Genomic DNA, 22,974 nt, shown 5'->3' on the forward strand with positions numbered 1-22,974 from the left:
AGTCCGCTCGTGTGTACGCGGCATAAGGCCCAATTTTCTGCAGAGTGTATAGGGCAGGCCGTATAGTATATACAGGCTGTCCCCTATTTTCAAACATCTGACTTACAAACGACTACAAACGAAGTGAGAGGAAATCTACCCCTATTAAGGGAAATTCTCTCCTGTAAGAGTTAATATGGGAAAAAGGTGTCTCCACTGATGCTTTATCACCAATCCTTGTTTCCCTAATAACCCAAAGTGAGATGAAATCTTCTGAACAGGGGCACAGACAGCAAAAAAAAAAAATGTTACAGGGGTGATAACCCTGCCCTATGTTATCCGCCTTTTTTTTAAATTTGGGTGCGGCATTCACCATCATATCCATACCAGACACAAAGGGCCTGGTAATGGCTGGGGGGGGGGTCAGCATTACATTACAGCCACAAGCAGTTTTAAATGACTTTTTTCTTTAAAAATTCAATTTTCTGCAGGGATTGTTCTAAACACGAACTCCCAGGCGTTCAGATCTCCAGATACAATCGTCCGGTCAGGCCTCGTATCTGGAGATCTGAACGCCTGGGAGTTCGTTTCATGCTGTTTTTAGCTGCCGATGAGGTAAGCGCTCTGTGAGCTCATTATTTAAGGAAGATTTCATGAGAAGCACTTTGCAAGAAGTTCTTTACAAGAAGCACTTTATAAGAAGCTTTTTATTTGATATATGAACTGCAAGCTTTATTTTACATTTAGAATTTTTTTGTTTGAACTATACACAACATCTTTTCCTTTTTGATTGACCACGTTTTATTTCAATATTTTGAACTTTTTTCACATTTACTTGGATCATCAATCACAGGGTGATTTATTTATCACCTATATTTATTAATATTCATTATCATTTACTGGTATTGTTTTTAGTGATCATCACATCATTTTGAGGTTGCGCTCATCACTATTTATTTATTTAATTTCAGTGCACTTGTACACTTTAGATTAAGCTGCGATCTCAGCCTTTATTTATTTATAATATTTATTTATTTTATATTATAGCTTCACTTTAGTCAGTAACACTAGGTAAGCGCTAGAGATTCACCACTGCACTTTTTTGTATTACACTTTTATTGTTTCACTTTAAGCATTATTTAAATCACTTCTGAAAAAAACTGAAATTAAAAAAAAATATGTTTTCTTCCCAAATGCTTTTTATGACATTAGCTTGCATATTAGTCTTTAAAATTAGCACTTGATTTTTCACGTTCAAGTCCCATAGACTTTAATGGGTTTGTGTGTTCGCACAAATTATTTGTCTGTTCGCATGTTCTGCCATGAACCAAACCAGGGGGTGTTCAGCTCATCCCTACCTCACACAGAGAGCTGTCACAGATCTGCAGATCCCCCCCCCCCCCCCCCCCTCACTGAGCTCAGTGGGGGAGAACTGTCACAGAAACACATGTCTCTGTTTACATTGTGATGGCTGTGATTGATTGGACACAGCCGTCACGTGATTGGGAGAGCCAATCACATCGCCTATATCTCAATCTCTGCTCTATTCTTTGATCATAATCGTGGCCAGGCCGTCCACTCAGAACGAGGAAAGGACCACCCGGCCGTTAATGTGTAGTGGCCGGGTGGAAGGTGGTTAAAAAGGGAAAAAGGATATTTATAAATGTTTTATCTATACACAAATGTTTTGCTTTTTATTTCTATTTTAAACTAAATGGGCTGTTTTACAGGGTGAGGGTTTACAATTGCTTTAACTACCATCCAGTTTTAGCAAACTAAATATACAAGCGGTCCCCTACTTACAAACATCCGACTTACAAATAACTCCTACTTACAAACGGAGGGAGACAACAGGAAGTGAAAGGAAATCTACCCCTAGGAAAGGAAATTCACTCCTGTAAGAGATATTATGGGAAAAGGGTACCTCCACTGATGCTTTATTACCAAGGTTTGTTTCCACAACAACCCACATTTTCAAAATCCAATTGTCATTGGCAGGGGCGAACTGATCATTGGGCCACCCGGGCACTGCTCGAGGGCCCTGAGCCACTAGGGGGCCCCATCAGGGTTGCCAGCCTCAGTAAAACCAGGGACAGCATGTAAAAATCTGTGTTTTTTTTTTTACATCTGTCTCTGAAATGGCCCTTACTGACACCCTTTTGGTCTAAAAATCCCAAGATTATAGCTGTCCCACCTCTCCAGTACCTTCTCAGCCAATAGAAACATGTCTGTGTATACTGTGTGTACATGTATGTTTATACTGTGTGATTGTATACTGTGTGTGTTTATACTGTGTGACCCCATAATCTCCTATTGCCCGGGGACCCCATAATCTCCTATTGCACGGGGGCCCCAAGAGTTGTCAGTCCACCCCTGGTCATTGGGACAGAAAGTGAAGTGAAATCTTCTGAACGGGCCACAGACAGCAAAACAAACCTTACAGGGGTGTTAACCCTTCCCTATGCTATCCAAAAAGCTTAAAAATATTTTTTTGGCTGCAGCTACACTTAAAAAATGTAGCTGTTCCAACTTACAAACAGATTCAACTTAAGAACAAACCTACATACCCTATCTTGTCTGTAACCCGGGGACCGCTTGTAATTTTTTTTTTGAGTCTATAACTACTTTTATTCTCCTCTTGCTCTTCTGTCCACTGTAAATTGTGCTGTTTCATGTTTCTTTATGATGTGTACATGGACTAATGAAAGTGCATTGTATTTAGATAAATATGGATTTAACCACTTATAGGGAGAAAAGATCACAAGGTACCATACGTTCTGAATTTTTTTTTTATCTTCTTGATAAAGCTGTTTTTAAATTTAACTGCCACAAATTTGATCATATTTTTATGGATTTTACAAATACACAGTGGTGTAGTGGTTAGCACTCTCACCTTGCATTAAAAAGGGTCGCTGCTTCGAATCCCAACCATGACACTACCTGCCTGGAGTTTGCATGTTCACCCTGTGCCTGCGTGGGTTTACTCCGGGTACTCCAGTTTCCTCCCACACTCCAAAGACATGCAGGTAGATTAATTGGCCCTAGTATAAGAATGGAGACCTTGGATTGTGGGCTCCTTGAGGGTAGGGACTGATGTGAGTGTGCAATGTACAGGGATAGGGACAATTGTAGACACTCACTCAGGATGGACTGGTGTCTTTATTCAACCTTACTAACTATATGTACACTTTTTATATCAGCCTTTCTACGTTCTTTCTTCTTCCTTTTTTTCTTTTTCTTTTTTTTATAAAAAAAAAAAAGAAACACGGTTTGTGTGTTCGTTTCAAAAGCTAGACTATATATTTTTCAATTAGAATACTTTGAAAACCTCAGCTAATTATATTGCATAAAATTCTCTATTTGCATGTGGTATGTATTAATGACTTTAAGATATACCACTTTTAGAATAAACACCTGCTGATTTGTATCACATGCCTACAGTGCTTCGCCAAAGTCTAATATTTAGTCAGTTCTAGTTTACAAATTTGGCAGCCCTAGCCTCCTTCAAAAAGGTGATGGAAGATGTCCCATTAGATTTAGTTCTCTTGAAGGACACAGGGTGTATTCATAAAGGTGTATATAAAGAGTTGTTGAATGTTGATTGAAAGTTCTCACTTTGGTGTCTGAGTAGGACAGTGAGTCATGAAGATCCTTCTGCTCTTTGGGCTGGTAGTTCTGGCAGAATGTGGTGTGGTAAAGTATGTAACAAAAGGGGCATTTTCTAAAAGTTAACACAGTAATTTAACTGTATATTCAGAGTAGTATTGATATGTTAAATTTAATTTTTAAAAATCTTTTTACAGGGTTTCCCTCAGAAAAGGAGAATCTTTAAGGGCCCGCTTAAACAGACTAGGATTACTGGGTGACTATTTAAAGAAACATCACTATAATCCAGCAACTAAGTATTTTCCATCTTTAGCCCAGGCATCTGGTGAGCCCCTGCAGAACTACATGGATGTGAGTAGCCAACTTATTTTCTCATGCAACATTTTTTTAAATATATTTGTCTCTATAACTTTTTTTTTAGCCCTTAGAACTACAATATTCCTAAAATGTTGCTGATTATTTCTGTAGTATTAAATCTAAGGGCCGGTTCACACTGCGGGCGATGCGAGGCGACACGACTTGCCTCGCCGCGATCTGACAAGTCGCCCCCGTTCTGTACAATGGAACTGTTCTGAGAGGAGCGACTCGAGTCGCTCCGACTCAGAAAAAAGGTTCCTGTACTACTTTTGGGCGACCTCGGGGCGACTTGCATTGACTTCTATACAGAAGTCATTTGCAAGTCGCCGCTGAGGTCGCGGCAAGTCGGTGTCGCCTCGCATCGCCCGCAGTGTGAACCGGCCCTAACTCTACACAAAAAAAAGGTTATGGTCAGATTGGCTGATACGTTTTTATTTCTGTCTGTAACTCCACAGGGAGATTACCCTTCATTTTTGGCGAAGCAATGCAAGGACAGAAATTAAAGTGATAATGAATTATACCCTTATTCTTCAAAAAAAAAATCCATACATGTCAAGGACTTAATGGACAATTGATTTATTTTTTATTACATTTTTTTACTGTGTTTTTCTGCTTTAACAAGATCCCAAACCTCTCCTTTTCCCCCTTTTTGTTTCGAACAAACAGTGCAAGTTAGTTGCAGTCATATTCACTATTCTATGAACACTACACATCCCATAATCTCTAGTCCAGAAATAGTGACTATATACAGTTGGACCATGGAGAATGAACATAACTACTCTGTTAACAGCAAGTCAGGTCACAGATCCTTTAATCCAGAGTTTAGTGTCACTAAGAAACTTGGTTAGTGGGACATTTGGTTAGTGAGCTTTTTTCCTATATAATATTTTGTCTGTACACATTTCCACGTGTGTTCAGGGCAAAAACCTTGTGACATATGAGAACTCAATAAGAAAGTCTTAGTATAAAGATTTACAAATTGTGATGGCTATTTTAGTCATTAACCATATCACAGTGCTAACCTGAGTATTCTGATAATATAATCATCTATATTATTTGGTTATATTTAGAGTATATGTTGTCACTAATTTATCATACATAATATTACTCTATTTCCTATACTCTTTGGGGCATATAGCTATTTGATGGCAAAATTGATTCTTACATTTGTTTCTCTGTCAGATTGAATATTTTGGAACCATTTCCATTGGAACCCCACCTCAGTCCTTCACCGTTATCTTTGATACAGGATCTTCAAACTTGTGGGTTCCCTCTGTTTACTGTTCCAGCCCAGCCTGCAGTGAGTAATGTACAATGACTTTACACTAAAGGGATAAATCTGACCCAAATGTTTTTTGACAGAGTGAGAAAGGGATAGAAACTCTGTTATGTTTTATTGCTCCATTAGTAAAATCTCGGGGTGCATAAACAGTACTAAAATGTAGAGTCAGGAAGAGTGAGAACCTCTGCCAGTTTTTTTTTTATTACTATTTAACCACTTCAATACCAGGCACTTAAACACCTTCCTGCCCAGACTAATTTTGAGCTTTCAGCGCTGTCGCACTTTGAATGACAATTGCGCGGTCATGCTACACTGTACCCAAATGACATTTTTATAATTTTTTTCCCACAAATAGAGCTTTCTTTTGGTGGTATTTGATCACCTCTGCGGTTTTTATTTTTTGCTAAACAAATAAAAAAATACCGAAAATTTTGAAAAAAAATGTTTTTTTTTTTGTTTCAGTTTCAAAACTTTGCAAATAAGTAAGTTTTCTCCTTCACTGATGGGCACTGATGGGGTTACACTGATGGGCAATGATAAGGCGGCACTGATGGGCACCAATGAGGTGGCACCAATGAAGTGGCACTGATGAGGTGGCATTGATGGACACCGATATGTGGCACTGATAGGCGGCACTGATGGGTGGCACTGATGGGCGACACGGATGGGCACTGATATGTGGCACAAATTGGCACTGATTGGCATGGATGGGCATGGATAGGTGGCACAGGTGGGCATGGGTTAGTCGGCACAGGTGGGCATGGGTAGGCGGCACAGGTGGGCATGGGTAGGCGGCACAGGTGGGCATGAATGGGCACTGATAGGTGGCATGGATGGGCACTGATAGGCGGCACAGATGGGAACTGATAGGTGGCATTGTATTATAATATATTGTACTAATGGATGCCAATCAGTGCCAAACAATAATGCATGCCAATCAGTGATGCCCATTGTGGGCACTGATTGGCATCCATTATGGGCACTGATTGGCATCCATTGGGGCACTGACTGGAATCCCTGGTGTTCTAGGGTGGCATACCTTGTCCTGGGCATCCCTGGTGGTCTGGTGGCGTCCCTGGTGGTCCAGTGTGGGCATCCTCAGGGGGGCTGTGCTGATAATCGATCAGCACAGAACCCCCCTGTCAGAGGAGCAGCCGATTGGCTCTCCTCTACTCGCGTCTGACAGACGCGAGTGAGGAAAAGCCGATCACCGGCTTTTCCTATTTACACTGTGATCAGCCGTGATTGGACACGGCTGATCACGTGGTAAAGAGTCTCCGTCAGAGACTCTTTACTGAGATCGTAGTTGCCGGGTGTCAGACTGACACCCCGCAACAACGATCGCCGTGATGCGCGCCCCCGGGGGCGCGCAGCGGCTCATAATCCTGATCACGTCATATGACGTCCGATCAGGATTATGCAACCACTTTGCCACCGTCAATTTGTTATAGGGCGGGCGGCAAGTGGTTAATATCAAATGAAGATGGGGAATTGGAGTCTCAGTGGATGGTAACAAAAATATACAAAAGTAAATACTGTATTTAGCAAATATTCTCCATAGAAAAAATTATGGCGCTCTCATATAACAATACTTAGACAGAGTTAATACTATATAGCAATTATATTAGGCATTTTATACAATTAAAATTATAAGTATTTATACAATTTTTTTTAAGCATTCTTAACAGCAATGGGATATCGAAACCTCTAAGGGGCAAAAAAATTCAACACAGAATCCACTGTTAATGAACTAAAAAAAATGTAAAAAACGCAAATATTAGCCATAAATAACAGTCCTGTATTTATTGATGAAAAAAACAAAAGATAAACTCACACTTAGTGTAGCATTAGACAGCAGCAGGGCTGTTGTCAGTGGCATTAGGGTGCCAGGATTGGAGGGGGGGGGGGGGCAGTAAAATCCAAATCCCCAGCCCCTTGCTGGGGATTCAGACTTTTAAAATACCTGTCTTCTGTTCCGTAACACTGTGCCCTCTCTCCTACAGGGAGCATAGAAGTTTTAGTTTTCCTCACCTGCCAGCTGCCCATTGATAGTGAGGGGAAGTGGGGAATACACACCCCCCACCACATCCCCAGCCATTACACACTGCTGTTTAGTGACAGTTCAGCAAAGCCTATATTTTAATGTTGTGTGACATCCTTCACGCTGCACCCCATCACATCATAGGTGCAACATGAAGCAGGTACCAGCGTGGCTGTAGGCAGTAAGGGGGTGTGGTGGAGGTGAAGGGGTGGAGGAAGGATGTGGTGTGCACCTTTGCCTGTATACACAAACATTCTTGGACTGACCCCGGACTGCAGCACTTCCAAATGTCTGAATACAGGAAAAATCTCCTACAATGATAGGTGTGCATATCTCTATAAACCCCCCAAATACAAATAAGAATAAAATCATAAATTCATCAAATACAGTGTAAGTTCATCAATAAATATCCACATTAAAGATCAATGCTATGTAACCGGAAACACTTGTTTGTTTCTCCTTCGAAGTGTATCCTTTTTTAAATAAACTATGCTTTAAGCTTACTGAGCTTTGAGGTTTTTCTTTTTTGGTTTTATTTTGGTACTGCCTGTGGAGAGCTGTGATGGGTAAAGAGGCACTCCAGATTGCCCCCCCCCCCGCCAAAAAAAATAATTAAAAGTCAGCAGCTACAAATACTATAGTTATTAGGGCACCTACCTGTCCAGGTATCCAGCTGTGTATTTTCACCTGAGTCAATTCTTCAATCAGCTATCGAGTGCTGGTGCCACCATCTTGCCTAAAGGAAACCAGCAGGGCAGCCTTTTAGCTTCCCAGCTGGTTTCCCACTGCAGATGCACAAAGTGTGCTGCCCTTTGTGAATGGACCACAGTCTTCTGGAAGCTGTAAAATGTCTCAGGAGGTAGCAGGGGAACCTTACGACTTACGACTCAGTTCACTGCGCTGGAACTGGAACTGAGCTGGAAGTGGGAGTGGGTACCTGTGAGACAAAATGTGGCATTGGAGAGGGGGTAGACAAATGGAGCTTCCCCTTTTGGGTGGAGCTCTGCTTTAGGTAAAGAGATAACGTTTCCGTAGCCAACAGCCATTGGTTTTACTTGAAGCTGACTGCCTGGACCCTTATCGTTATACAAAAGTGCAAATTGATTTCTTTATTTAAGATCTGAATTTCTGGTAAGAGGTTATTCATGGGGAGAGCAGCACCTGAACACTGGAAGCACTTTATATGTATTTGAATGTCACTAAAAGCACTTTAATTCAGTTGGTGGACTTTTGATTAATTTACTTTGAACTTTTTATACATATGTATCAATTTTTATTCTATTGAGTTTGTTAATTTTTAGTATTTAAAAATAATTTTACTTTATTTATTTTGGGTGTTTATAGAGATATTCACACTTATTATTTTGTATTAGACCTGTATTAATTTCCAGACCTAACAAAGAGAAATAGCTTCAAAATCCTTGGTTCAAATGGACCAGTATTTAGGATACAATTCTAGATGCATCATTGTAATTATAATCCTAATATCTATGGAATATGATGAGAATTTTCAGTGGTGTACCTAGAAGAACATCTGGCACCCAGGACTTATCAGGGACCCCCTCCAAAAATAGTTTGCAAAAATGAAGTGGCGTGCAGAGCACACCCCACTGAAGTGTTGGTGTGGTCAAATTGCACCAACAGTGGGAGGGGCTTAGTTCAGTAAAAAAAAGAACCCTATACTCAGCACTAGCAAAAAAAAGAACCCTATACTCAGCTCTGGCATGTTCGCACACTCCACGTGCAGAGCCCGCCAGGAAGTCAGCGCAGCGCTGTCCTAATCACAGGCAGTGAGACATTTCCTGATCTCTGCAGCCACGCCTCGGGGCAATGTCTCACTACTTGTGATTAGCGCAGCGCTGCGCCAACTTCCTGACAGGCTCTGCACATGGAGTGTGCGAACACGCCAGAGCTCATATTTACTCAGCACACATATGTGACAGTCATTTAACTCACAAGATATGCTTTAATAATTGTGCCACAACCACATGGGCCAGGAATGCATAATCCACAGGCCACTTTACAGAATGCAACCAAATTTACCCCTTCTTCCCAGTATAAATCATCATCCTCCAAGCCCTTATCCCCCAAAGTACAGACCTCCCCTAATGCCCCTAAATCCCCATTCTCAGCCTACCCCTTCAGTAAAAATCCCCCCAGCATAGTAAAAATGAAATGCACCCTTCAGTACATACTCTCTTTCCAGCACAGACCTATCCTGCCAGCACAGAGCCTTCAGTACAGCTTGACCCCCCCCCCCCCGACACAAACACCTACATACAGACTCCCCCTTCCAGGTAGTGGTGCCAGTTAAGATAATTAGAATAAATATTTACAAAAAGATTATTTGAAAAATCAAGTAATTGGTAACAATACTATCCCTATTTAAATACATAGGTCAGATTTTTTTTGTGGGGGGTTACTTTACATTTAGCAATTTTTTAACTGTGAACCAGTCAGTTGTGGTTTATTTATTACTGTACATATACTACTAATATACTAATGTAGTATAACTTTTTTTTTTCATTTTTACTCTAAATATCTAAATATTTAATACTAAAATTTAAGATCTTGACACTCTCAGTTAACAAAGTAACCCATACTTTTTATTAATGTACCACTTAACTATGTGCCAAGGTGCAGAAAAAAAGTGCATGGTTATGTGAAGGGAAACCCTGGCCCCGCTAACATCTGATGTGGTTTTTTTTTCCAGCCAATCATCACATGTTTAACCCACAGCAATCATCAACCTTCCAAGCTACCAACACTCCTGTATCTATCCAATATGGCACTGGTAGCATGTCTGGGTTTCTTGGATATGACACGGTGCAGGTAAGAGCAAGAAATGGCTACAAGTCTTACATTGATTACAGTAATAATATTGTTATACACTTAGGAATGTATATATCAAGAAAATTACAGAGCTATTTTGCCTGTAAAACTGCACGTACTTTCATTCTTTGTGAGTGCCAGCAAAATCAAATAGTATTAGACTATTTTCTCTCTGCATAATATCCAATGTTTACTTCAAGGTAGATGTTCTTCATTCATAAGAATAGCATGAATCAGGAAATACTGCATTATGTCTACTAGACGGAGCTGATGATCATAGGAAATAAACAGCTATATCCCATAAACATCAGCTCCATCTAGGGACCATAATGCAGTATTTTCCTGATTCATGCTATCCTTATGACTGAACAATATCTTCTTACAGAATGATAAGCTCTGCATTTTTTTTTGGAAATACACTCATTTTTTTTTAGTTATTTTTTATTTTTATTTTTTTATTTAAAGATGTTACACAGATGCAAATATAGAGACAACTTTGCATTGCATACAAATGATAATGAGTGTATTCAGCACAGCCATACAAAACAATTGCATATGAGTGAAGGGAACCCATCAATCAGGTTCACATCACCAGCTAAAGTCTAATACAGGGTACATATAAGCTTCTGTGCCCATCACTTTTTGTTTTTTAGTTTAGAAGGAGAAATGGAGAAGAAAGAAAAGATGAGAGAGAGAGAGAGAGAGAAAGAGAGTAAAAAAAGTAGCAAAGGTGGAGCGGGAATTGGGATTTCACCCCCGGGGAGCCAGGATCAATAGCCCTGAACAAGTACTAGAGATCCCAGATGGTGGATCCTAACATGTGTATTGGAGAAATTAATCAGAGAAGCAGAAGAGATCCAGTAAAACCATCTGGACTTAGGTTTCGCTGACCTTTTATCTCACAAAATAGAGGACAGATCTTCCATTTTCTCAATGTCCTTCATTCTTGCGAGCCAGTGGGCCACTGTTGGCGCAGACTGTTGCTTCCATACAGGTGGGATGCAGGCCCGTGCAGCATTAAGGAGATGTTTGAGAAGGGATTTATGATAAAGTTAAGGGTTGAGGTTAAGTAGGACTGCTGCTAGGTTATCTTGTAAAGAGATATCTGTGAATTTATATATGAGCTTAAGCACTGGTTGCCAAAAAATTTGGAGCACAGAGCAATCCCCAAAAATATGTAGAACGGTGCCTGAGTATAGGCCACAGCGCCAAAAATGATCAGTTTGTTGAAGAAAAAGCTTAGCCAGAACAGAAGGGGTTCTATACCGTGTCATTGTTTTATAGGTGGTCTCTTGGTATTTGCTACATAGAGAATTTTTGTAAGCGAAAAAAGTATGCGTTCTTTTTGGGGTTTGGTGAAGGTGACTTGCAAGTCCCTTTCCCATTTTGCCAAGAATGGGGGGTCCTCTATGGCGTGAAGATCTAGCAGGAATTTGTAAGCGGTTGATAAGGATCTAATATGAGAGCAGCCCATCCAGAGAGCAAGTTCTCCGGAGTTGTTCAACCGGAGGAACCTAGGAACAAAGAGGCCCTTGTGAGTCTCTGTGGGGCTTGCGAAAGAAAAGACGGGTCATTGATAGCAGGTATAGAGTCCCCATGACCAACAAGTGGTGTCATTGGGCATGGAAAACTTTTCAGTGAAGATAAATGGGAAACGCTATTCAGTTCCATAAGGGTAGGGCCAATCAGCAGATGAGTTGTCAAGTGGGTGAGATGAGTTTTCCCTGCCCAGGCCCGGGAAACCTCTTGTTCCAGTAATACCCAGAGTTTCAGGTTGCTGTGTCAGCACCAGTTCATAACCCTGGTCATATGTGCTGCAGTGTAATATAGGGCTGGGTGGGTCTGGAACCCCCGAGACCGCCCTTAATCTTTGGTCGTAGTAATAGTGCTCTGCTGAGATGTGGGTGTTTACCGCACCAGATGAATTTGATTAATATTGAATGCACGGTGTGAAAAAATGTCGGGGGTATTTTGACAGGCAGTGCTTGCCATAAGTACAAAAGTATGAGCATTGCATTCATTTTGATTATATCACAACGGCTGAACCAGGAAAGGGCCAGAGAGTCCCACTTTTTAAGATCAACGGTGAACATAGATAAGAGAGGCTGGAAGTTGAAGGGAATAATGTCATGCGGGTTTGCAGAAATTTTTGTTCCCAGGTATTGGATGGAGCGGGCAGCCCACTTGAATGGGAAAAAGGGGTGCAGGTTTGAAATGGTAGAATCTGACATGCAGGGCCTCTAACTTTTGCAGATTAACTTTAAAATTTGACAGGGTACCATAGCCCTTCAACTCCTGTAACAGGAAGGGTAAAGAGGTAAGGGGCTCAGTAATATAAAATAAAAGGTCATCGGCCTAAGCTGCCACTTTATGTGGGTATTGGCTGGATTGAATGCCTTTGATGGACTGATTACCTCTAATGTGCTGTAAAAAAGTTTCCAGGGAAAGAACGAATAGCAATGGTGACAGGGGGGAGCACCAGACCCTGTCTGGTGCTGTTTGAAATGGCGAAAGGGCTGGAGTCATAGCCATTTACCCATACTGTAGCTGTGGGATTATCATAAATGGCCAATATGCATGACAGGATACATCGCAATTCAGGACTGAAATGGGCCTGTAACTGGCACATAATAATGGGTCTTTACCCGGCTAGGGACAACAGATATTGAGGCGTGCAGCATATCTGCAGAGAAGCTCTGTCTGTCCATCACAGCACTGAAGGCTGCAAGGAAGTAATGCACCAAAGGGCCCCGGTACATTTTATAGGCAGGGAGGGTGAATCCATCAGGTCCTGGTGCCTTGCCAGATTGAGTGTCAGCTATGGCTGATGTGAATTCCTCCACCATAATAGGCTTAGACAGGTCTTCTCGCTCTTCTGTCGTCAGCGCAGTAAGGTTGGTTTTCTCGAAGATAATTGCAGGTATCTATAGAGTTTTGAGGCATCAACCGGGAAGTAGAAGTTGTGTCCAAATGATATCATTTGGAGTAAAAAGCATGAAAAGTCTCTGCTAGTTCTGAAGAAGAATGCACCTTGGAGCCCGAAGACAAGAGAAGTGCGGGAACATATGTCTGGGAGCACTTGGCATGTAAGGCATTTTGCCAGTAGTCGGCCACATTTATCACCGTATTCGTAAAATGAAACGGGCCTTCACTTCATACATGAAATGGTCCCATCTAGCTTCCCAAAGACGAACCAGTTCTGCTGCGATAGTACTATCTTCTGGCTGTGTCTTGTCCTGATGTTCTGAAGTGTGAAGTTGCGCCAGGGGTTCAGACAGGGTTTTAATGCAGTGTTGCTGGGCTGCATGACCTTGCTTGATTAGAATTCCCCTGATAAAGCACTTATGCACTGACCACGTGTCAACAGAGTCTACGTTAGTGGAGAAGTAGGGGTTCATTTCCCTAAGGATGTCTGCGGCAATTTCGGGATCTTTTAGGAGCGCCTTGTTAAGTCGCCACGTAGAGGTCCTAGGGAACGCTTGCAAAATAGCCAATTCCAGCAGGATGGGGGCGTGGCGATGTGGCTGATAGCAATTCCCCTGGTCACCAAGACAGATGAGTGTTTTAGGAGAAAAAAGTTGATTCTAGAGTAGGACCCATGGACGGTAGAGTAAAAAGTATAATCCCCTCATCCCGGATCGTTCCTGAAGCGAAACAGACCGCCGCAGCCAGCGGGAGGGGGTCCGATCTGACCCCCCACCCGCTGGAAGGCAAGCATGTACGGGTATGGGTACGGGTAAATGCTTGTGCCCGTACATGCCATTCTGTCATTCTGCCATTCTGCCATTCTGCCGATGTATTTCTACATGCGGCGGTCCTTAAGTGGTTAAAGGTAAGTCAATGAGGGGGGAATTGCAGTAGCCAAGGCGAGAGATAACCAGGGAGTGAATCAAGAGCTTTGTGGTTTTATTGGTTAGAAAGGGACGTAGTTTAGAGATGTTGCGGAGGTTGAGGCAGCAAGCTTTGGAAAGTGATTGGATGTGGGGCTGAAAGGAGAGTTCAGAGTCCATGATAACACCTAGCACGCTGAAATGGGGGGATGGTTGTGCCATTGCTCTTGACAGATAAGTCAGGGGAAGAGGCACGTGGGGGAGGAAATATTATAAGTTTGGTTTTGGACAAGTTTGAGGAAGTGGTGTGACATCCATACAGATATGTCTGTTACTAAGTTAGAGATGCGTGAGGAGACTGATGGAGTGAGTTGAGGGGTGGAGAGATAGATTTGTGTGTCATCAGCGTAGAAATTATATTGAAAGCCGTGAGAGGCTATCAGCTGACGCATGGAAGAGGTGTAGATTGAAAATAAAAGAGGACAAAGAACAGAACCTGGGGGGACCCCAACGGAGAAGGGAAGAGGAGTGGAGGAAGTAGAATTGTAAGTGACACTGAAGGTGCATTGGGATAGGTAAGATGAGAGTAAAGTTTTTTTTTTGAGGGGGGGGGGTCTACCGTGTCAAAGGCAGCGGAAAGGTCCAGAAGTAGGAGTGCAGAATAGTGTCAGATAATAGTGTACAGAATAGTGTACAATCAATCGCCTCTTTCCCATTGGTTTAGCACTCCGAGCTCGGAAGAGATTGTTAGCACCATGCCACAACTATGGGGTTATACGGCAGCCGAGCCCATCCCAAGGGCTCCACTGCTGAATGTATGCTGGTAAGATCAGCCAGCCACTTCTTCATTTGTGGGTTGGAAACGGGGGTTACTCGCCGGCTTGCTTGTGAAGGGCCCCTACGACCCAGGTAATTATAGCGAGCCCTTTGCGGTTTACTGGGGTGCTTGATGCTGGGGATCTTTGGAGACAACTGCACAAGCCAGTCAGATACTGGAATTGGATCCATTTCGGCAAAGGCAAACAAGCCTGGAAGCTCAGAGGGATGACACAGAGAGAAGGTATCTGGTCCTTTGTGGACTATGAGGTGAAATGGGTGACCCCACCTGTAGGTAAGACCTTTCTCGCCAAGGACTTCCACCCCAAGGCCTGCCGCAGAATTTCTTCCTTAAGGTTAAAGGAGTGTAAACAGCAGAAGATGTCCCTGGGTCTGTCAGATGGGTCAGATCACGGCCCAGAGTTCTATGAACTTGGTCGATGATGATCTCAGAGTCTGACGGGTGTTCTAGGTAACGGTTGAAGACGTTGGTCACTGTTAGATGGAATTTTGAATGTGGGAGAGATTCGGGCACCCCCCTCAACGAATGTTCTGTCGGCGGCTGTGATTCTTCCAGTCATCCTGAAGGAGGCGCAGTTGTATAATTTGGTCAGTAAGTTCAGAGTGAGTGGTCTGCAGAGTTTGCACAGATTGGGACACTATATCCTGTTCTTGTTCTATCACATTAACATGAGAGTCTAGCACAGACACTTCTTGCCTGAGAGTTTGTATTTCCCCATCATAGCTGTTTCCATTCTCTGCACAAGGGTTTCCAAATCAGCTCTTGTGGGCAGCTGCTGCAAGAAAGCCCACAGCTTTTGTTCAAATAAAGCAATTAGAGGAAGACCCTGTGGTTGGGGAGGATTGCAGAGTGTACTTACTGTTGTCTGATGTGCAGGTGTCAGTCTCTGTCCCCCCAAGGCTTCTGGGCTGAAGCATACAGCGCTGGGTGGCATGGGAGCCAAAGGAGAAGCTGTGAGCTCTGGGCTGAACAGTACATCCTCTGTCTGTGGAGGCTGCCAGCAATCAAGGGAAACAGGGAGAGAGGTCACTGGGGGGGTGAGAAGGGTGGCATTGTGTGGTTATCCGCTGTCCGTGGAGAAGGATCAGGTACACTGATTACCTCTGCTGTGTCTGTAGCTGCATGGCGGGCCAACGCCCTATTGAAGGCTGGTATTGCCACAAGTAGCAATCCATGATGATGCAGGAGCAGGGGGATGGCGGTCGGGCTTCACAGACATCTGGGGGTACAAGCAGGTGCAGGTAATGTGCTGTAATAGATCGCTGTATGGCAGCATGAGAGCCACTGGCCGGGAGCCCTGTGAAGAAGCGTCCTCACGCTGCCATGCTTAGGACACACGCCCACTCTTTTTTTTTTTAATCCAGACTTTTATTGATCTTGACAGAACAGAAAGAACAAGAAAATAGATACAATATATGACACGTCATATAGGATACACAAACGTGCATAGATACAACAGCTTAGAAAGGAGCATATTCCATACATTAATAACTTTTGAATATATTGCTAAAACTCTTCTGTAAGTTAGAGGGGAAAAGTGACAAACAAGCCATGCACAAATTATTAAAGTGCAAAACATAAAATTAACAAACCGAAAAAAAAAATCTAAACAGGTTTCATAAGGTGGGAGTACCAAAAGTCAGTTTACCATAGGGCATAATATCCACATTGATTACAGCTGCAGTAATGTACAGTATCCATCACTAGATGTGGGGTGGCCAACCCTGGCGAATCTAGCCATCCTTGCCAAACCCACTGAAATCTGCGTATGGCATTACGGCGGCAGTAAACAAGTTGCTATCTCAGTAGTATAACATTGATGTACTCTATCTATTGTTTAACTGTCAGAAAGTTAAAAGAACTGTCAGAAGTTAAAAGAAAATAGTTTAAAATTAGATTTTTGCGTTATCACATACTTTGTTCTTTTTATACCCACAGGTTGGAAACATCCAGATCACTAACCAGATTTTTGGTTTGAGCCAGTCTGAACCTGGATCATTCTTGTATTATTCTCCTTTTGATGGAATCTTGGGATTGGCTTTTCCAAGCTTGGCTTCTTCTCAAGCTACACCTGTATTTGATAATATGTGGAACCAGGGTCTCATCCCTCAGGATCTCTTCTCTGTCTATTTAAGTTCGTGAGTGCAAACTGCTATTTTAAAAGTTGCATTCAATGTCCCCCGAATTGTAGCTTGGAATCAAGCTGAGTATTCCAATCCAAAATCAAAAATGTTATTTTGAGTAGAGGTAATATACTTCAAAGTGTGAAAATGGTAAATGTAAAAGGTATAGTAGGCAAGTTAGTAAATAAAGTTAAACATTGCTTTTAAAATCATTTAGAAATATGTGTGAAAATCACACACACAAAACCACACATTTTTGAGTCTGGTCATATTCGAACAACTATTGGGACCTTTATGCTAAAAATTAAGTTCTAAGTTTGAACTGGTAACCCAGGAAGGACTCCAGTGTAGATATACTGTAGCTGAAATCAAGTCTCTTCTTTGCTTCATTTGTTGCAGACACTGTTATTGGTGCCTGTACAGAGAGTTCCACACTGTAATCAGTGCAGTCAATACTAAAAAGGAAATATTTACTCTTCTTAGCAGAGAAAGTGACATATATGATACATTAATAGAATATTAATCATTTATAAAAGTTGAATATTTTATATACAGTATTTCTTATACAATTGTGGAATTAGAAATCAGATATGAACATGTGGCATGTCCCTTAACATTTTTCTAACATGGACCCTAGTAGTTATAGCTATGAAGAGTAGCCAAATATAAGCAAATTAGCCTTTCTGATTTTACCTGCATTCATTCGAAAGGGTCTGCACTATTTTAAATGTTAATTTTTTAGCAGGCGGACAAGGTTACTTTTAACATCATTATTGAAGGCTTTAAAGCAGTGGTCATCAACCCTGTCCTCAGGGCCCACTAACAGGCCAGGTTTTATGTATTACATTGGGGAGATGCAGACTAGAACACTGAAATCACTGAGCAGCAAATGCTATCACCTGTGATGTATTTCAGTTATCTTGCAAACCTGGCCTGTTAGTGGGCCCTGAGGACAGGGTTGATGACCACTGCTTTAAAGGATGCAATTTTTGTTTGTACAGTGATAGTGAGTGAGCAGGGCCGCTGATAGAAATCATGGGGCCCCGTACAGCCTACCTGACGGGGCCCCCTTCAGCTCCACCCTGTTTTCTCCCCTGGTCCCTCCTCCAGCCCCACCCCTCCCCAGATGGTCAGAGACTGCAGATATAGTACAGGAGATGGTCAGAGACTGCAGACATTCCACAGGAGATGGTCAGAGACTTTAGACATGGTACAGGAGATGATCAGAGACTGCAGACATACTACAGGAGATGATCAGAGACTGCAGACATTCCACAGGAGATGATCAGAGACTGCAGACATACCACAGGAGATGGTCAGAGACTGCAGACATACCACAGGAGATGGTCAGAGACTGCAGACATAGTACAGGAGATGATCAGAGACTGTAGACATAGTAGAGGAGATGGTCAGAGACTGGATACATAGTACAGGAGATGATCAGAGACTGCAGACATAGTACAGGAGAGGGTCAGAGACTGCAGACATAGTACAGGAGATGGTCAGAGACTGCATACATACTATAGGAGATGATCAGAGACTGCAGACATAGTACAGGAGATGATCGGAGACTGCAGACATAGTACAGGAGATGATCAGAGACTGCAGACATGGTACAGGAGATGATCAGAGACTGCAGACATGGTACAGGAGATGATCAGAGACTGCAGACATGGTACAGGAGATGATCAGAGACTGCAGACATAGTACAGGAGAGGGTCAGAGACTGCAGACATAGTACAGGAGATGATCAGAGACTGCAGACATAGTACAGGAGATGATCAGAGACTGCAGACATGGTACAGAAGATGATCAGAGACTGCAGACATGGTACAGGAGATGATCAGAGACTGCAGACATAGTACAGGAGATGATCAGAGACTGCAGACATAGTACAGGAGATGATCAGAGACTGCAGACATAGTACAGGAGACAGTTAGGGATTGCAGACATAGTACAGGAGATGATCAGAGACTGCATACATAATACAGGAGATGATCAGAGACTGCAGACATGGTACAGGAGATGATCAGAGACTGCAGACATGGTACAGGAGATGATCAGAGACTGCAGACATAGTACAGGAGATGGTTAGGGATCGCAGACATGATTGATTCAGGAGATGGTCAGAGACTCCGTTTATGGCTGAACCCAGTGTACAAGTATATAGTATCACAGGGCTGATCCACTCTATTTAAACCACCTCTGCAAGATCAAGTCAGTGATTTTTCTTTGAAAGTACAACCAAGTGACAGAAGACAGCTTCACATACAATTTCCAAAATACTAATTTTCTTACAAACAGTGAACTGGTCAGGATTACTGAGGACAGTAACCAGTTAATGGGTCTGTGAAGCTTCTAGCCTGATTTAGAAGTAAATCCTTCTCCAAAAAAGAATTAAAATATCAAACAATCTGTGCAGCACACACAGAGCTCTGGCTAAATAGTTGATTATAAGCTGAAATGGTTAAAAGCTGCTACAGAGTCTTCCAGGAATCTTATCAGTGTGATCAGACAATGTGCAGGTCAGGTTAGGCAGATAAAAAAAAAAAGTAACCAGCAAGACAAGAGGGAGGGGAGGCTGATCGATAACCTGTACACTGGCTAATCCCACGGAAGACACTGCAGCCAGCCAGTTACGTGTAACTGTGCTCCAGACGATCCTGTTTCCTGCAGAACTTGTATTGCTGTAGTCATACCTCCTTGTGTCTCCCTCCTGGCTCTCCCCCATTCAGCCCCACTCCAGCATTGTTTACAGTTAAAGGTGAGCGGGCTGAAGAAGGGGAGGGCTACACTTTTTTTTTTTTTAATTAGTTACTATGCATTCTTTCATCCCTGTTTATATTGCCTGGGCCCCCCCTGGTGGCCAGGCCCGGTACAACAGGGCCAGTCTTACTGGCTTATCAGCGGCCCTGTGAGTGAGCATGAGTAAGTGTAGTTGGTCCTTGATTGAAAGCAAAGGTTTATTCACTGATAAAGTTGAGGATTCACCCTCAAATCTCCCATTTCAAAAGATAACCTGGGGTTATTATTTGAGATCTGGAACCTAGATTTTCCATTGAAGAAGTTAGATTTAAGATAAATTACTGCCATCCACTGATCATCACATTGAAAATCGTGGTACAACGTTTGCCTATAGCTTTCAAAATTATTTTCAGCTGTTGCTAAACAATAGTGCTGCACAAAAAATGTAATACTGAATCTTCAGTTAGTTGCAATTACAGAGAAAACAACCATGCTTAGGTCAGTATAGATTACCTAAATTTTTCAGAATCACTTTCCAAATGTGTTCAATTACATAAGCTTAAAATAAAAAATATTATCCGAATACCTGTGCAAAATGGCAAAAAGAACGACAATTTATGTAAGCAATGATATATATTTAGGTAGCTGCTGTTGTACTGTATTGTGATAACAGTGGGACCATGATTGTGACAACACATATTATAACATAAACAAAGTCTACTCTAAAGTGTTTGTGCTTTGTGATCACTTCAAAGAAGTGGTGCTTCAGAAAGAAAGGTGCTTCAAAATGCCAAATAGTTCAAAAGAGATAGACCACATGGAGTTCACACCTCACTAAACCAGATAGTTTTGACCCTTGTATTAGGGAGTCAAATTAAGCATAGCACACAGGACCAGGAATGCGTAGATGTCAGTGCCTCCATAGATTTCCCTTCAGCTCTATAGTGTATTTGAGCATAGCCCCTTGTATTGCCTCAAATACACTTGTTCTCAACATCAAGTATACCAGAGAAAAGAGCACCACATAGTGAAGTATGTAGATTGTATTTCATAACACATAGAAATGTATTTAAATATGTAAAACCATCATAAGCCTAAAGAAACTCAGAAGTCACTCTCATCCAAGATGACTGCTAGCTCCTAAAGATTGTCCATGTGGTCTGTCTGTCTTGGAGAATTCACGAAACATGAACACTTCACAGTAGACTTTGGCTCCATGCACACTTGAGCTCAAAAAAGTTTTGATTGCTGGCAGAAAACGCTGGTTAACAGCGTTATGTACTACCATTTATGCGCATTTATGAGCGTTTTTAGCGTTAGCATTTATGGGCTTTTTTTATAAAAATACACTGAGGACACTAAAAATGCGACAATGCATTCCCAAACTACCACAATGCATTGAAAAAATAGAACGCTAATAAATGCACATTTTTGAGCATTTATCTGCGCTTGTCGCCATTTTGCGTTTTTTAGCGGTCAGAAAAACTCCACTTTGAACGCGAATTTCAGGCTTTCAGAAAAAAGCCCAACTCATTAAAGCTGAAACATAGGCTAACACAGAGTGGAGTTTATGGGCTTTTTTAAAAAAAATGCCCAAACTCCAATAAACTGCAGTTTATCAGCTCCAGTGTGCATGGAGCCTTTATGTTATATTATGTGTTTCATGTAGACAGTACTGTTAACATTTGGTTTTGAAAAAGGAACAAACTCTGTCATCCCAGTTTGCTATATATGTTTAATTTAATTTGACATGTATTGTTTTTTCCTCTTCTAGTCAAGGGCAGAGTGGCAGCTTTGTTCTCTTTGGTGGTGTAGACACCTCATATTACACTGGAAACCTGAACTGGGTTCCTCTCACCGCAGAAACATATTGGCAGATAACGGTGGATAGGTAAGAACAGACATCACTTGGGCTACTTTTGCACCATGGCCCTTGTACATATTCAAGAACTTAATGTATTTATCACATTTATTAAACTGTACAAAAGCTCAAAGTGGATCACTCATCTATTTAAAATATATATATATATATATATTTTTTGTTCCAGCATATCCATTGGTGGTCAGGTCATTGCATGCAGTGGCTCCTGCTCAGCTATTGTTGATACTGGAACATCTCTTCTGGCTGGACCATCTACCCCTATTGCCAACATTCAGTACTACATTGGAGCAAATCAAGATTCAAATGGACAGGTAATTATTTGTAGCTTTTGTGTTGAACTAGGCTGGAGATGTGTGTGTGTGTGTGTGTGTGTGTGTGTGTGTATTTCCATAACACTTATCTATGTATCTTTACATTCTGTATTTAGTATGTTATCAATTGCAACAACATCAGCAACATGCCAACTGTTGTGTTTACAATCAATGGTGTCCAATATCCACTGCCAGCAAGTGCATATGTGCGTCAGGTAGGTTCTTGAGAGTAATACTGCAAAAATATTTTAAATCTTTTATCAAAACCATTGATATGTGCGATGTGTCCTTTAACTTCTATTGTATATCAATGTCAATTTTTACAACAATTCAGAATACTAATTGCATTCATATAATTTGTATATATGAATCTAAACTATATACTGTACACATTCATTGTATTCAAATGTATTTGCATACAATGCAAACTTGAGAGTTCTTACTCTGTAACATGATAGTTCTAGGGTCTCATTCCCAATGTTTTTGATAGCATGACGTTATTTGTTAATATATGTTTTTATATTCCACAGAGCCAGCAGGGCTGCACCAGTGGATTCCAGGCAATGAACCTGCCAACCAGTTCAGGAGATCTGTGGATTTTGGGAGATGTGTTTATCCGAGAATACTATGTGGTCTTTGACAGAGCCAATAATTATGTAGCAATGGCACCAGTTGCATAAAAACAGATTAGCCTTTTCTCTGTTATTCCCTTATCTGTTCTCTTAATCATAACTAATAGCATTGTCCTATATAGTATTGCAGATGTTCAGCTGTTCTGTTTTAATAAATCAGAACTTTCACAGTATCAGTAAGACCCCAACTATAGCATGTTTTAGATTGAAATGCAACATTAGGATAACAATGTACAATAAAACATATTTGAGCACCATGAGTAATGTTATATTATACATTTATATGTTTTATTAGATCCCTATATTTTTTTACAAAATGAGGTACAATTTTTTTTATGTCAAGGCAAAGCTTTTTTTGTCGTTTTAGTTGAGTGGGGATAACTTTGAATCTTTGCCATGTTTGCATCACTGTACGCTTCCCTACTGGATGATTCACCATCTCCTGAGACATCTGACCATTGTCACTAATACTAAAAGTATGTGAAAAAACAAAATTTTGTTTCATGAGGGCAAAGA

At 41.6% G+C, this 22,974-nt stretch overlaps 1 protein-coding gene across 1 annotated transcript; it reads left to right on the forward strand.

The window, feature by feature from the left end:
- The first annotated feature begins 3,621 nt into the window (after positions 1–3,621).
- Positions 3,622–22,633, forward strand: LOC143930475 (pepsin A-like). Its single transcript, XM_077454806.1, has 9 exons — positions 3,622–3,677; positions 3,783–3,936; positions 5,125–5,242; positions 9,979–10,097; positions 16,704–16,903; positions 21,408–21,524; positions 21,682–21,826; positions 21,943–22,041; positions 22,357–22,633. Exons 1-9 carry the CDS (start codon positions 3,622–3,624, stop codon positions 22,504–22,506), a joined length of 1,158 nt encoding a protein of 385 aa, XP_077310932.1. The 3' UTR covers positions 22,507–22,633.
- Positions 22,634–22,974: the final 341 nt, after the last annotated feature.

This window comes from Lithobates pipiens, unplaced genomic scaffold (assembly GCF_037356315.1).
Source record: "Lithobates pipiens isolate NorthernLeopardFrog02 unplaced genomic scaffold, aLitPip1_a1.2 Scaffold_25, whole genome shotgun sequence".
NCBI lineage: Eukaryota > Metazoa > Chordata > Amphibia > Anura > Ranidae > Lithobates > Lithobates pipiens.